Raw genomic sequence first — 16,830 nt, 5'->3', positions numbered from 1 at the left:
CGGCCACCTACCTGTCCACAGCCACTAGCACCCAGAATCGTCTTTCCCTCCTACTAAGTGACCTCTAGGAGGGTAAGCCCTGTGTTCTTCACCTCAGTTCTTTCATCAAATATCAACTCAGATATTCCAGTGCCCTCCAACTACTGTTCCACTTTTCTTCCTTTTACTAGTAAATTATCATTTATACCCACTGCTTCTAAATTAAATATCTACAAATACTTCCAAACACGTATTAACTCATTTGATTCTCAGAACCTAAAACTTACTGTAAATTTTTTTTTAAAGATTTTATTTATTTTTGTGAGAGAGAGGGAGAACTCACACCTACTCTAGGGGGCAGCACAGAGAAAAGCAGACTCCCTGCTGGGCAGGGAGCCCAATGATGCCTGACTCCACCGCAGGACCCTGGAATCATGACCTGAGCTGAAGGCAGACGCTTCACCGACTGAGCCACCCAGGCATCCTATTGTACTTTCTTGAGGTGAGAAATCAAGATCAAGGATTGGCTTTTCCAAAGCCTCATTCATTGGGACTCAGGGACTCCAACCCCAGTAAGATGCTTTTTCTACCAATCTATCTGCACTTTATCATCCGAAACTACCTAATTCATTGTTTTACAATAATGACCCAATAAATCTGTTTGAATTTCAGCTTTGCTAAACCCAAAATTTTAATCCAAGAAAGCAAGCCTAAACCTGAAGTGTGCTGAATTTTCAGTAATACCAAACAAGCTTTGAAAAGAAAAACAGAAATGAACTGATGAGTTTTGGTGACATTTAGAAAAACATACACACCACTGAAGCCACAAATTTTAATTTGATATCTCTTTGTCTAAATTGCCACACTAGTAAGATATAAGGTAGTCCTGGATAATAAAATGTATTTACACATTGAATACAAAATAAATATAAAATTACTGAAAAGTTAGTTATCCACTGATTCATTTTGCATTCCCACTGTTCATCTTCTGTTTCATTTTTCTTTGCCTTTTATAAATCCTTTTCTTTCTTGCTTTCAAATCGACTTTGGGCTCTGGCTTTACCCACTGTATTTCTATTGGCTTTTCCTCGGCTGGTGTAACAAAAACATCTGCAGTGGGATCATGTGGAAGAATAGTCTTTGGTTCTTTCTTTTTCATTTTCTGCGCATCCTTCACTTGTTGTTTCTCTTTGTATTTTGCAGCTGTGATGGTTCTTACAATACGCCGATGCTAAAGACAACAAAATATCAGATGCTTTCAAAATAAAAACATACTACATATGGACATTCACTTGTGAGCCCTATTTTCCCTTCACTCTTGTCATTTAAAAAAAGTAGTAATTTGCAAGACAGTATGCAGCCAAAAAAAAAAAATTAGTTTCACAGTTAACAGAAATCACTTGACAGAATCACTTTGGCCAGCAAGTTCTGGGCATCAAGGGACCACTGAACAACACAATTAGCTTACCATGTTTGGTGACTGGTAATGAGGATTTTCATATAAAGTTGGTCCTCCAAAACTTCCCTGGAAAATCTTTATGAGATTTAAGACAAAGCGAGGTCCTATTTCTACAAGAGCAGCATCTTCTTCTATTATCTTTAATAAAGAGGAAACATTTTAGTTTGGATATACTATTCTTCAAAGTTACACTGGCTGTAACCTTATTACAAATATGCCTAAAAGAAGTTAGAACCAATTAAATTAAGGGGGAAGTGAAACTTGGCAAGTGCCAAATTCTCAGTATTTTCTGAAATATGTTACTAGTTACAGGTAGTTGTCACAAGAAAATACTAACTTTTTCCAGGGTGTTCTCTCAAAATTTAGTAATTTCAACTTGTTCCTTATCTTGCTTCTCACAGCACACGTATTCTTGAAAAACTGTGGTTAAATGAGTTTTTAAAACTGTAACAAATGTATTAAAGCACCCTATGGATAACCCTTTTAAAATGTAAGTCAATTCCTAAATTGTATTTATTTATTTATTTTAAAGATTTTATTTATTTATTTGATAGAGACACAGAGAGAAAGGGAATACAAGCAGAGGGAGTGGGAGAGGAAGAAGCAGGCTTTCCCAGAAGCAGAGAGCCTGATGTGGGGCTTGATCCCAGGACTCTGGGATCAGTGACTTGAGCCAAAGGCAGATGCTTAAGGACTGAGCCACCCAGGCGCCCCCCCCGCAATTTGTATTTATATGTCTAATTCAAATTAGATTAAAGGGTATATAAAAGGATATATGGCCAAATTTACTTTTGAATGGCTTCTGATTGTGGAATTAAGAGGCAACTTCTGAACTACAAATACAAACACAACACTGTTGGTTCAGGTATGTCTGCCCTCAGAGGCTACCGGGCTATGTTTAAGTCACAATGCAGGGTATCCAACATAACACATGCAGGAAAGAGCCCAGATTACTTCACAAGCTGTTCCTTCCACCTCTCTACCTTTCTTTTTTTTTAGTATATGTGCTGCCGAAGCGAGCACGCCTCTCTACCTTTCTGATTTCTTATCCTGCCAACTCCTGCTTCAAGATTTCCAGAATTACCTCTCCTCCTAAACAAGTCACTGTATGACTTATCTCACAGTTCTCACTGAATGCATTCTACAGAGATCATGTTCTTCTCAGTCTTAACAACCTCCACCTACAGATTCCAACCTTTTTAGAGAGAAATTTATATCTTACTGAATATATAGCTGCTTGTTTGCAAACCCTTACTCCAAAACCAACTGATAGCCATTGGAAAAAAGTAAGTAGAGAAGTAGGAAAAGTATGAGACAGCAGTTAACTGCTACAAGTCTGTGGGGGCAAAGAACTATTTAAAACAAAAGGACTTATTATTTGCATCTTTTACAGATGCTATATACCCCATTTCATTTCAAAGTATAATTAAAAATCAATTAAAGCTAACCTGAAAGTTCCGAAACCATATCCTATTATCCAAAATGGTGAAAGTAAATACATGGTCCACAAACGGTTGGCTTTTGGGATGATACCGTGGTGTACTAAAGATCTAGTTTAAAAAAAAAAGAAAAAAGAAAAGTTAATGTCTTATTCTAGCGCATATCATGTATGTTTAGATAGCTAAATTAACAAAAAGTCCAAAGGAGACACACATTTATATTACTGAAAATACTTTCTAGAAAAGATATTTACCTGAATTAACAGTTCTTTTAACAAAGTATAATGTGGTGATTCATCAAAAGCCTATAAAAATAAAGTGAACATATTATTTGACAACAGCAGTGTTTTGTTTAAAATTATAGATTTTTTGATAAATTGAATTACAAACCATATTCACTAAAAAACAGCCACGCAGAGTAAGAAAATTAGACCTCATACACTAATGAGAAACTTACAGGGTCAAAAGACAAAAGGGGCCGAGAACCTTTCAAACAGTTTCCGGTCATCTTTAGTTCAGCCAGGGTATGGACTAGAAAAAAATATACCAATAAAAATAGTTATAACTTTAGCACAATTGTCCCAAAAGAGCATTTTCAATTTTGTCATTAAAAAAAATCTTAAACTGAGTCAACTTACTGTTTTGAACAAGGAATTTAGCAGATGGCCCATGAGGTGAATTTGAAAGCCTGAAAAATATGAAATTTTTCAACTAATTAGAATTTAGAATGTAGTAAATTCTTACTACCTCAGTTTAAAAGACACCATACCATGTTTGAAACATCCACACATTTAACTTTCTTTAAAGGTTTCAACTTTTGTGAAATCAAATGAATTTGCTTCATCCCTAGCCCCTTCTTTTTATGTAAAAGACTAAAAGGAGTCTATACCCTAAAAGATTTAAAGAGTAAGTCCATTTACAAGAACAGTTCCACCTAAATCTTCCTTAACACATTATCTTACCACATATAGAGATCCTGTTTTTTCTTAGCTTCAAAATAGATACATTTATTGCAGTTTTTCATTTCACAAACCTAAACAGAGCAAAGTATGGAAAAATGAAGTAGATAGTAAAAATGAGAACCAAAGCAATTAATATCTATATTCCTCCAAAAATACTTAAGCAGGTTAATAGGCCACAAAGGTCTAAATCTAGGTAAATTCACAAAAAGAAACATTTAAAGTTTCCCTTAGGTATTCTAAAGTAAACTAGATAGTCTGGTCTCTCTTCTGCTTACTGGGAGCCTCTATCTTCAACTATACTCCCCCATATAATCCACAAAGAGCAAAAAAAGATACCAGAGGGGTAAGGCACACTAAAATTAGCCTTATCAATCTTAGGAAAATAGAGTCCTTCAAGAGCCAACTACATCCATTATAATGATTATTTTTAACTCTTTAGCATTTTGATTTTAAGCTCAAGAAATTTAAGATTTTTCATTTCTGTGATTTCCATTCTGTGAAAGCACTAAGGGATGGGTGAAAGGCAGAAGTATGAAAACATATTTCAAGTTGAATTAAACTTCAACATCTTGAAGGCTTATACTACTATAACATTCATGAACTACCTAATATAGTACTCATCAACCTCAACTACTTGAGACTTTAAACCTAACAGCTTTGAAAACTCTTAGGTCCAATGTTTTTCTTATTGGTCTTAGAACAAACAACAACACTAAGTTGGTTGTTTTCTAGTCAAGCTTCAACTGCTAGAAACTCATAACTTTTTTACACCTATCTTCACTTGAAATTATACTTGTTCATGGACTGAATCCCCCATTAGTATGTAAGCTCCACTGGATGAAAGGGGGCATTATTCTGTTAAACAGATTCCACAGCAGTAGAATAAGGCCATTTATAACAGAAGTTCAAAAATCCATGCTAAATGAATAAAAGAAGCCTTGCTAATCACTAAGGAAAATGATCTTAAAACACAATTCCTCTAAATTTTTAAAAGTTAGCTTTAAAATGTAAGTTTCGTATCTTCAACAACACTTTGAAAGTTAACCTATTAATAACTTGTAGTATCTTAAGAGCAATTACCACGTGTATCACCTTTAATACTGACAAAATACTTTCTAAAATATGTGGTTTTAAAAATATTTAATGAACTTTTTATTTTGTACAAGTTGATAGTTTTTAATAATTACCCATTATAGGGGCGCCTGGGTGGCTTAGTGGGTTAAGCCTCTGCCTTCGGCTCAAGTCATGATCTCAGGGTCCGGGGATAGAGCCCCGCATAAGGCTCTCTACTGAGAAGGGAGCCTGCTTCCCCCTCTCTCTCTCCTGCCTCTCTGCCTACTTGTGCTCTCTCAGTCAAATAAAAAAAATCTTTGAAAAAAATAGTAGGTACCCATTATAAATTTAGCACTGTATTGTATATAATGAGAAAAAAAGATATAATGCTTGTCTTCCAGAAATTTCAATGTTTGGTGAGATAGGACAAATACAAGAATGATCAAGAAATAACATATTTTGAATCACTGTGAGATTCAGACAGTGAGATACAAACAGTATATAAACTGTGAGTATTCAAACTGTAAGATATAGAGAGTATATAAAAATTTATAAGGCAGATTACTGGAGTCAGGAAAAATTTGAGTTATCTTTTACAAAACAATTTAAAAGTCACTGAATAACTGACTTATTGTTTAAATGAACAATCTTTAGTATTCCAAAATATTTTATTCCTAGTGTTCCTAGAATATTTTACTTGAATTACTATCTAAAATTACCTCATTAATGACAAATAACTTGTCTTTACGATCCATTTTTGTATCTATAAAAAGAAAAAAAGAAAGTAAATAAAAGATTTCAAAGCTACTTCAAACATACCACACATGCTTTCTAAAAAAGTATTTTAAATGTTTTTACAATCTTCAGTTTAAAAGAGATTTAATTAATTTTCAAAATTATTAGACCTAAAAACACATGACCTCTTTAAAAATCTTGTTCATTTTTTATAAAAATGACTAGAAAATAGTTCTCGAGAATCATAAAGTATGATCTAAGCAGTGTTTCTTGTCAACTTTACATATTGTGTATGTCCCTTTCAAATATGGAAACATTTTCACAAACTGAGCTATGTTCTAGGATTGCAGTTTAAGGAACACTCACTGAAGAAACTAAAATTTGAACCGAAGGAAATGGATTGAAAAAACTGTTTCAGTTTATCACAGGGAAAAAAAAGCAACAATATAAATTAAACCTCTTCTGAGTTTCAGAGATATAAAGATATAAGAGCAGACCCCAGTTTGAGAAACAGTGGTCTAAAGAAGGTCTAAGGTCTAAGGAATGAAAGCCAAAAGCTCCTCCTAACACAGGCACAAAAACAGCTGTGTGACGGTACTGCCACAGTTCTAAACTTGAAACTTCACATGCCTGCAAGATACACCATTGCTAAAGAGAGTATCTTGGCATTTAGACGTAGGTTGAGCCCCAAATTAAAGGTGCTTGAAATCCCACTCCAGCCCATTAACTTTTTAATACGAACAGGTTTTTCTGTTTGTTTTGTTTTTAATGCCAGACAGTGGGGTGCCTGGGTGGCTCAGTGGTTAAGCATCTGACACTCAATCTCAGCTCAGGTTTTGATCTTGGGGCTTTGAGTTCAAGCCCTGCACTGGACTCCACGCTGGGCATGGAGCCAACTTTAAAAAAAAAAAAAAATGCAGATACACGAAGTCCTCAGTTATTTAGAAGAACAACCAGCTCATGACCTCTGAGAACATTACAATTAAGGCATTCCTGGATCTTCAAGAAATGTTTTGATAACAGTAGGATATCTAAGAAAGTGAAGGGAATGTTTAGTGAATAAAGTATTTCTAACAAAATATTAATTGAAAAAATCTTGTCACTGTTCTGAGGCAAAAGAGTTCTTTACCTGATAAGGCTGAACAAGTGACAAGGTTCAACAATGACTTAAAGTGAGAATATAGAGACAAGTTTATAAATAAGAACTTGAAAAGTGTATGATATAAAGGCACCTGCTTTAGAATGAGGCATCAACATTCTCAAGTCTTGCATTAAATGTCTCGTTCTGAAATTTATTCCTCTAGAAGAGAAGATAAGAATCCGTTCCTTATTTTTCCACTTGCCCTAAAGAAAAAGAAAATGTTAAGATTTTTAAATCTCATACTCATACCTTGTTTTTTTTAAAGACAGTTTTAGAAGTATCTAGTCATTAAATACTCCATCACCCTCTAATGTATCAAGCCTACGTCCTTAAATCTGCCTCTCTCCCATGTGTGTAATTCAGAAAACTGAGATGTTTCACTATACATAGAATCCTTCCACGCCTGAACCCAGAACAAACTCCTCAGTCAATATTCCTTTCACAAGAAAACTTTAATATTAATTTAATATTTACTAGGTTCCTACCAGAAGTCAGCCACTGTTCTTATGTGGGAAGATCGTTAACAAGCAAGCAAATCAATAAAGACACAAAGGCAAGAACCGAATAAAACCCTTATTGAGATGCTTTGCCATTTCTATTCTGTATGACAGATAACACAACATATCTGTCATATAGGCTAGGATAGAAATGGTAAAGCATCATAGCAACATGTGATGATGCAAAAAAGGAAACTTGAAAAGTCCCCATTTTATCTTAATATTCAAAATTTAGATCCCCTATCTAAAAAACAAGCTAAAGATAGCCCCTGGTTCTGATAAAATAACACAGCCAATGGAAAAGTTAACTCCTTGTATGTAAGGTAAGTAGAGACACAATAATATTCATTAAAAACTTCCAGGTAACAGGCTAAACAATTCTGACAATCTCTCAGTGGTATTTACTGACCACGGCTCCCTCCCAGAAATACTTTCCTTGACTTTCTTCATTTTTGGTTTTTCTTCTTCCACCTCTCCAATTCCTCCTCCTGACTTGAAAAACTCTTTCCTAGTCCTCTTTTGGTTTCAGGTCTCTCACAACAGAGTTCTCATAATCATTCCATAACTTCAATTGTCAAATCTATAGAAAGGTAAGGAACTCTCTCCACTCCTAATAATCCAAGTATTTGACTTAATACCTCAAATTCAACTCTAGAATACTAAACCTTAAATATAGTAAGTTTCATGTTTTTCTAATGATGCAACCATCATTTCCATCCCCCCGGCTTTGAATTATCTATTTGCCTGTTTCTCCTATATCATAAGCACTACTAAATGCTATCAATTTCTCTTAATGCCTTCCTATTCACAGTGCCCGCATTCAGATTCTTATTATCTTAAATCTCCTAAAATGGCTAGCCTTCCCGGACAAGAGTTTCTCCAATAGGTCTGGCAGACTAGCACCAGCTTAGTCTTTTTAAAGCACTGTTTCAATCACATCCTTAACCTTCCAGGATTTTCTAAACAAACTCCAATATGACACAGCTTTAACACTGGATTCTAAAATGTATTTCTATTTCTACCTCACTATTGCCCTAAATTAACCCTACCTTTTAGCTAATTTGGCTCTATTTTTTAGATTTTCAGCATTTTCCTCCACATCAATGCCTTTGATCACTTTTTCTTCTTTGCCTTCATACTGTTCCCCCTCATTTTTGAATACTGAATACTGGAAATGTGCCCCTACTTTGAAATCCACTCAAGGAATAAATCCTTCATGATCCCTTACATGACTGTCCAAGGGTAAAAGTAATTTCTATCTTCTGTACTTCCAGAGAATTTTTCATACAATGACTCAGGTCATAGATACTACTGTTTTTCCTTCCAGGTTAAGGGAAGAGTTGGAGCACTAACATCTACTGAAAATCCTCTAGCAGTCCATCTTATTCTTCCCAAAAAGTAAATCACATTTTCTTCCTCTTAATTTGCAGATGACAAAAGAGCTCAAAACATGGACATTAACTATCAGTAGAGCTATAATTTAAACTCATCTTTCATCCCTCAGAGCTAACTCCTTCCTAGTGCTTTCCACCACAGATGGTAATTTATCACCTACTACCTGCTAGAATACTATGCTAAGGGCCAGGGAAGTAGAAATAGAATCGAAACAGAAATAAATCAAAGACCACCTCTGTCTCCAAAGTACTGGATCTAGCTTACGGAATGGAAGTTAGGCCCAACAACTTGTGTTCACCTTCTTCTGAATACAAACCATGAACTTACATGCGTTCTTAAGTTTTCTTCTAAACTCCCAACACTTCAGAAAGAAAGTCCTATTCTAGTTTAGAATCCCAAAGCCAGAGGAAACCTAACTTCGGACAGTACCTGACATACATAAAAATATTTGAATACAAGAGAAGTTCATTCTACCTCGTCTAGCTTTCGTCAACCCTTAAGAGTTAAAAACCTGATCAGACAAGTCAAAGCCATTATCCCAAGGGCAGCAATTTTTTAAAAAGGACCGCCTAACAAGCTTCAGGATCCCAGAATGAGAGAAGCTAACTATGGCGGAATAGGGGGACTAGTAGCCATTGGAAGATATATACTCAATAGCGAGAACTAACTTTAATGAAAAGTAATACCACCCCAAATGGGGGAAATGGAGTAATCAGAAGACACAACACTGGGACTGAATACCCCAAAGGTTGCTTCCCTGTGAACCGTTCCGAAGCCAGCCAGCTTCCTCGGCCGCTGCCTCCAGAAGACGGCCACGTGCATGAGAGCTAGCTGTAAGCGCGGTAGCCTGTCTGTCCCGGACGAGAGCTAAAACCGAGCTCCGGTAACAGGCTACTCCGAAATTACCAAAGCTCTTATCAGGGAAGTAGCCCCAGGGAAGCGTGTAGAGCCGCAGGTGTAACCTGGATGTAAGCTCTACCTTGCAAACGGGGCCTGGGATACGGTCTCTCTCTTCTTCTTCCGCCTCTTCTGTCATGTCGCGCAGCTTAGGGGGCTGCTTGGCATCTTTTTCATTCCTTTTTGGTTTTTTCGCCTGAACCGCCAAGCCTCCACGCCGCTTCCTCTTGGTCGCCGCCATCTTGCCTGAACGTCTCAGGTCTTGGCTTTCCTTCCGGCTCTGCCGCTCGCTCCCCTTTCCGATCTCTATGGTACAGAGCGCTCGGCTCCGCAGTCCCCCGGCTCGATGGTACCTTTTTCCGGTTTCTGATGGCGCATGCGCGGCTCTCTAGGCCGCCTCTATCTCTGGGGTGACGGTGGCCGAGGTGGTTCTCTGGTCTGAAAAGAGTGGCGGGATCCGCTGCATTTTCTCCCCAGCTACCTGAGAGTCGTGGCTGGCTTCTTCGGTGACCTGGCTGCGAAGGGCTCTCGGGCGTCCGGATCCCGCTGGAAAGGTAAGGTTTCCGTGCCCGGATCCCGGGGTCAGGAAATAGATGCCGTTTCTTGACGGGTTGGGGAACGGGGTTGTGTGGGACTCCAGGATCTCCCGAAGAATGGGGGCCCGTCCTCCGCCGCCTGTTCTGTTAGGGGCAAGGTTGGGGGTGCCGGACAGCTCAAACCCGACTCTACGGGGACACGTAATCCAAGTTTGGGGGGACCGCCCCGTAGTGGAACTACCTCGTTAGTTACCGGTTCTCATTGTTCACAACTTTTTCTGTGTTACTGATCCCTTACTAAAGGCGAGGAAATCGTAGCTTAGAGTGAAGAGTAATTTTCCCCCAAAGTTACAGAGAGTTGAAGAGGCAGAAATGGGGTGCCACCGGCAGAGTTCGATGCCCAGGCCTCGCCTCAGCGAGGGTTGACATCGCGGGCCTTGCCCGCATTGACCGGAGCTTTATTGTGGAATTTCATCAGGTGTTTCGTGTTCCTCGGCAGCAAGTGTTGGCTCCGGAAGCCTCCCTTGGGACCAATGTGCAGTGGACGATGCCTCTCCTAACCCCACAGATCCAAGACGAGAATGACTACAGCTTAGTGGCCAGCCTTGACAACGTTAGGAATCTCTCCACTATCTTGAAGGCTATTCACTTCCGAGAGCATGCTACGTGTTTCGCTACTAAAAATGGAATCAAGGTTACAGTGGAAAATGCAAAGTGTGTGCAAGCAAATGCTTTCATTCAGGTATGGAAATAGGCATCTTTTAAGTGATTTGCCAACAGTCCCACAGTTGGCAAGTGGCTGAGTTGGGATAAGAACCCAAACATTTGTTTCCAGTATATGCTCTTGACCAGTATTTCCATTTTATTGGTTATAATGTGTCCTTACAAAGCAATATATGTATGGTTCAGATAGGATTTCAGATTTAATCCAAAATTTCTTTTTAAGATTTTATTTTTATATATATATATAGAAAGAGAGCACACAAGCAGGAGAGTGACAGGCAGAGGGAGAGGGAGAAGCAGGCGCCCTGCTAAGCTGGGAGACAGATGCCATGGGGGCGTTCAATCCCAGGACCCTGGAGTCATGACCTGAGCTGAAGGCAGCCACTATTAACTGAGCCACCCAGTCGCCCCTAATCCAACATTTTTTTTAACACCAAAGTGCACAGTGTAACCTCAGGTATAGAGGGATAGATAAGACATGGTTCCTGCCTCAAAAGAAATTGAAAACTAGTATCACTCATGCATTATCAAATTGTTTGGCTATTTTCCATATGACTTTAGCACTGTTGACGGGCAAAAGATGAGACAAGGAAAAGTCCTGTGGGCAATAGTTTAGATCAAGAAGCTAGGTGAAAGACTTTCATAAAGTTTTGCATGGTACTGAAGTCAGTTACACCTTTAACTACTGAGTAGTAGCATTCTAATGGTAATAGTTGAAAAAGCTGAAGATGTTTTGATGGGTAATCAGAAATTATTTTCATGGGGTCAGCACAATATTTTTAAAACAAATAAAGTGAAATCTAGAACCTTGTCTGTGAGTTTTCATTAATATATATGCATTTTCATTTTTACTTTTCTTCACAGGCTGGAATATTTCAAGAGTTTATAGTTCAGGAAGAGTCTGTTACTTTTCGAATAAATTTAACTGTCCTTTTAGACTGTTTATCAATTTTCGGATCAAGTCCTATGCCAGGTGAACCATTTTATTATCATAATGACAAAAAGCAAATGCTCAGAAAAATACAGGAAAGGTTATTAGAAGTAAGAAACATATCTTGGAAATTGCAAATTCATTTCTCACTGGTCACAATCATGGATTCTAACTTTTCACATTAATAGAAAGTATAGTAGAAACTATAGTTCTTTTCCTATTTGCAAAAGTATTTATAGTAATCTTTTTTTAATTTACAAAGTTTGGGGGTTTTAAATTTGAACTGACCAAGAGAAGACTTTGAATATGTGTTAATTAACTTGAACATTGCAAAATATGTATTAAATGCTTTTTTTTTTTCCCTAACCTGTTCAGGATTACAGTTTAGTGGCCAAGAAAAAGAGAAACCAATTCTCCTCACACCTAGTTTACTGTGTTCAAAATGTGTTTGCTGTTATTTCTTTAATCCTGTTTATAAATTGTCTATTTCCTGAAATGTTCAAAATATATGTTTCATTTTTTTAGGAATAGTGAATTCAGTTGCTATGGATATAAAACTACAAGGAATCCCCCAAAGAATGATTTTATTTCACAGGAATCTAGAGATTAGCTAGGGAAAGCTCAGTGTGGTTCTTTAGAAAATATATTTTAATTTTGTACTGAAAATTCCGTTATTATCATACATTTTCCTAATGCAGCATTCCCTAGCTGGTTTTTCATAAAAGCATCTGCTTTCCCTCATTCCTCATGGTGGCTCTCCATCCAGTAGAAGAAAAGGAGCTAGAATGTCTAGTCCTATTCCTCCTCCTCTCTAGTGGTTTGTAGTGTTAAAACCCACACCACCATTAACCACCCTCTCTTTTTCTCCTAGTTTGAGGAAATGTACATAATATCTCCCAATAGGAAAGGTTGGAAAGATCCTTATCACAATGAATACACTGATATTATCGTACTGACAATATCAAAGTAGTCCACTGTTGCACACCTTGCACCTTTAAGAAAGAGCATAGCTTGTTCTGCAGTAATTCTGTTACTTGCAGTAATGGTCCATGTAGAATCTCCATCCTGGAAATTGTACATATATAAAATCAGTAAGCTATTTCTGAGGTGTTTTGGCAAGCTGGAAAATGATTTCAAAGAGTTATGTTTTGTTTTCTTTGCCAGTTTTATTTATTGTTTGAATTGTCTACATGTAACTGTCATCAGGGAAAATATGATCCCTTTTTAGAAAGAGATGCATACATATGTGCTAGAAATTGGGCAGAGTAAAATAATCTTCGGGAGTTTTATGTATCATTTAAGGAGAAGTGGAACGTGCATTATAAAGCTGAGCCCAACATATGATTTATTTCCACTGCAGGAACTTTAACTGCACTTCGGATGTGTTACCAAGGTTATGGTTACCCTTTGATGCTATTTCTGGAAGAAGGAGGAGTGGTGACAGTCTGTAAAATCAATACTCAGGAGCCTGAGGAGACTCTGGATTTTGATTTCTGCAGCACCAATGTTATCAATAAGATTATTCTGCAGTCAGAGGGGCTCCGTGAAGCATTTTCTGAATTGGATATGACAAGTGAGGTGCTACAGATCACCATGTCTCCCGACAAGCCTTATTTCAGGTACTTGAACGCAGGGCAATGAAAATTAATACTGTAGTCTACTCTCTCTCCCTGCTTACACATTTGCTTAGGATGCAGAACTTATTTTCCAGGTTCTTAGAATTTTCAGATCTTTAGAGAGCTTTTACTCTTACTTCATAGTTTTATAGATCGGGAAATCTGCGGTCCAGGAAGATTAACTCAGTATTTAAAGCTTCATAGTTAGGTAGTGTTGGTTGGTAGGTGAATAGCCCTGTCTCCTACTTCATAAACTAGTGGTCTTTTCATTGTACTGCTTACCACTTACTGCTTACAGATAGACATTACGAGGAAAATTTGGGGTTAAACTTTTGGCAAAGGTGTTTGTATCATGTGGTATCTTTTTCTTCCCTTTCAAGATAGTATAGGATGCAAAAGGAAGCCAATGTTTTCTATACATATTCACTCTCTATCATTCACTATCTATTAGTCACCTGCTGTGTGCATAGCTACCTTTTTAAGCACTTTGGAAAGGAATGGCTTAAAATCAAGGTGAAGAGAATATAAGTGAAACAGCATAGAAGGAATGGAATTGTGTGCCACTAAGTACCAAAATAATACACAGAGACGCTTAGAGAACAGTACCTGAGTAATGAGGGGGGAATTGATCGCTACAAGCTTCCTGAGGGAGGGCAATTTTCAGCAGAAATACAATGTCAGAAACTCTCAAGCTGCTCCTAATGTTTTGAACCAACAAATTATGAAATTTTCAGGATTAGAATCAATTTGGAAAGAGGATTTAAATAGTTTTCTTTTGAATCACATCAGAATATTAAAGAATAAAGGAGCTAAAAATACATAAGGAATGAGAGGTATGTTCTTTTTACATCTACTCCAGAAAAGCAGCAGGCCCTTATCATGACATGCAGCAGTTAAAAATTTGGCTCAAGACTGGTTAAAATATTAACCAAAATGGAAATTCTACTTAAGCACTGATGGGAATTAAAATTCTGGGCACTTAAACAGTATATTTCAGAGATGCCCACCTAAGGGGTATCTCTCCACATAGGTGACTAGATAGATCTTGGTATCTTTCATCTCCCGTATGGGAAATGATTTCGTGGTGGGGAACTAGGAGTTGACTTTTTTTTTTCTGGATTTGTTCAATTTGAGGTGTCTCAGACCCTCGGGAGTACTTGGACATACAGAGTTCAGGACGTCCATCTAGAATGGCAGTGGAGATGTGAAAGCCTCATCCAGGCTGGCTACGGACGGGATGGCTCAGAGAAGAGGTTAGTTAGAGGAGAGAAAAGATGGAACCTGAGGAAGACCAACACCTAGGTCTTCTGTCACTGTGCTCACATGGTACTTACCAGTGTGTTAACCGCATAACAAATGATGATGGAAAAATTCTTGCAGATTAAACAAACATAAACATTAACAAGTTGCTAAACACAAACTGCTGATCCCGCCAAGCTAGGAAAAGCGCGCGGCAGCCTAAAGAGCAGTGTGAGATGCGGAAGAGCCAGAATTCCGGGCTGTGGCGGTGAGGACGGCGAGCAGGACCCGAGGCTTGCCCATGATTCCGCTCAGGGTCTGCCATCACTCCTCAAACTCTCTCTCCTTCTACGTATTTTTGATTTAAGGGTGAGGAAACGTCAGTGTAAAGAGTAGAATTAAGCTAATGAAACTGAGGCAAACACCCCTGGATTCCTTTGGTGATTGATTTTTTCCGAAGCTGTTTATTAGTTGCTAGATCTTCTGAACTACCACAGCATCCTGCGGGAATCTTTATTACTATAATTGGTAGTGTATTGTGAGCATTTGTTTATATATCTCTTTCATTCACCAGAATGAGCTTCTTAAGGAGGTGTCTTTACTGAGATCCTAATACGGCTTATTGTTGGACCAATGAATAAATGAATTTCTCTCTTTTTTAAAACTATAGGTTATCTACTTTTGGGAATGCGGGAAGCTCCCACCTTGATTATCCCAAAGATTCTGATTTGATGGAATCATTTCATTGTAACCAGACCCAGGTCAACAGGTCAGTTCTTAATATATTGGTGGTGAAGGTGAGGTTGAATATCACATATCTATTAAATAAACGTGAAACTTTCAATCTGTTGCTAAAGGTATAACATCCTAAAGATATAAATAGTAGGGTACTGGGTTTACTTGGGGACTTGGGGTTGTGACAGTGATTGAAATTTTATAAACAAAGATATTAGCAAATTGGATAAGTATTTGATTTTATCCTTATGTTTGTTACTTGGTAGTTTTTGGCTAATTTTTGTCCTTTACTTGGAGTTATGAGCACTGCTTCAAGTGTGTCCGAATAACAACTGCTTTTTATTTATTCCTCTACAGATACAAGATTTCTTTACTGAAACCTTCTACAAAGGCCTTAGTCCTGTCTTGTAAGGTATCTATTCGAACAGATAACCGAGGATTCCTCTCATTACAGTATATGATTAGAAATGAAGACGGACAGATATGTTTTGTGGAATATTACTGCTGCCCTGACGAGGAAGTTCCGGAATCAGAGTCTTAAGTATGGCCTTCCCTGTGACCCCCACCTGAACATTCATGATAGGTCACTTTCTCATTCTGGGTATGTAGCATTTCCAGGAGTCTGGGTTTTCTAAAGGAAAGGAGCATGAGGGAGATAGGAATAAGGTTCATGTACTCAAAGAGTTGCTGTATATTTTTTAAGTAAATGTTTCATGTAATCATAGATTACCCACTACTGGACTGTCCTGGGGTTGTCTTTTGAACTCCTCATCATGAGCCAAGATGAATAATCTATTTAAGTGAGACATTTCAAGAGTCTAAAAATGTAAAGTTCCATGAATCCATACCGGAAATGTTCTTTTATTTATTTACTATTAGAAAAAGCATCAACGTATGGGCATTGCTTATTAGTTTGAATTCTGAAGAATATATCTTAAACGTGGTTCTCAAGGTGTGGCACCTAGACCAACAGCATTCAGTATTACCTGGAAACTTGTCAGAAACTCTGGAGGTGGGGCAACAATCTGTAGCCTAAGAAAACTTTCCTGCAGGAAATTCTGATGCATGCTAATGTTTGAGAACCACTGTTTTGAAGGATGCTTTTTGTTGTTGTTGTTTTAATAGTATTTAATTGCACTGAAGTGATTACTTTTGCATGTGATTTCTTCCCTGATGTTCTGAAGTTTAGGCTTTGCCAAACAAGTCTGAGTAATTACATGATTTAGTTTTAAAGTATACATTTTCAAGAAATCAATGAACAAGATATAAAACAGTCTTCAGAGTTACAGGATTTCTTCTTGTTCTCTGCAACTGTTCAGTGCAGTAAGTACTGTAGTAAGTACTTACTAGATATCTTCTGTTTGCTTATAAAAGTTTCTCATCCAAACCAACATGGAGAAAACCAGTTAATAAGTGATTTTGCACTTTCTTGGGTAGTTTTCCATCAATTTTTATGGCATGTCGATATTTAATAAAATGAAATACTAAAATTA

The 16,830-nt window shown here is 37.6% G+C and overlaps 2 protein-coding genes across 4 annotated transcripts; one reads left to right on the top strand and one right to left on the bottom strand.

The window, feature by feature from the left end:
* Positions 1 to 797: 797 nt before the first annotated feature.
* BRIX1 (biogenesis of ribosomes BRX1) lies at positions 798 to 9,895 on the bottom strand. Its single transcript, XM_032851303.1, has 10 exons — positions 9,640 to 9,895; positions 6,860 to 6,971; positions 5,612 to 5,655; positions 3,840 to 3,910; positions 3,516 to 3,565; positions 3,335 to 3,408; positions 3,132 to 3,182; positions 2,887 to 2,988; positions 1,448 to 1,576; positions 798 to 1,210 (listed from the first exon to the last, which is right to left on the bottom strand). The coding sequence occupies exons 1-10, from the start codon at positions 9,796 to 9,798 to the stop codon at positions 941 to 943; spliced, it is 1,062 nt and encodes a 353-aa protein (XP_032707194.1). The 5' UTR covers positions 9,799 to 9,895; the 3' UTR covers positions 798 to 940.
* An 88-nt stretch (positions 9,896 to 9,983) lies between these two features.
* On the top strand, positions 9,984 to 16,830 carry RAD1 (RAD1 checkpoint DNA exonuclease). Of its 3 annotated transcripts, none has more exons than XM_032851306.1 (6): positions 9,984 to 10,111; positions 10,593 to 10,835; positions 11,681 to 11,789; positions 13,108 to 13,366; positions 15,273 to 15,371; positions 15,792 to 15,901. In XM_032851306.1, exons 2-6 carry the CDS (start codon positions 10,641 to 10,643, stop codon positions 15,796 to 15,798), a joined length of 669 nt encoding a protein of 222 aa, XP_032707197.1. In that variant the 5' UTR covers positions 9,984 to 10,111; positions 10,593 to 10,640; the 3' UTR covers positions 15,799 to 15,901. The 3 variants fall into 3 exon arrangements, with proteins under 3 accessions (XP_032707197.1, XP_032707195.1, XP_032707196.1); XM_032851304.1 differs by having other exon boundaries at positions 9,986 to 10,111; positions 15,695 to 16,830; XM_032851305.1 differs by having other exon boundaries at positions 9,987 to 10,111; positions 10,572 to 10,835; positions 15,695 to 16,830.

Source organism: Lontra canadensis, unplaced genomic scaffold (genome assembly GCF_010015895.1).
Source record: "Lontra canadensis isolate GAN:19392208 unplaced genomic scaffold, GSC_riverotter_1.0 scaffold5, whole genome shotgun sequence".
NCBI classification, from domain to species: domain Eukaryota; kingdom Metazoa; phylum Chordata; class Mammalia; order Carnivora; family Mustelidae; genus Lontra; species Lontra canadensis.
Note: the sequence above shows the minus strand (reverse complement) of the source record. Positions and strands in the feature narration are given on the sequence as shown.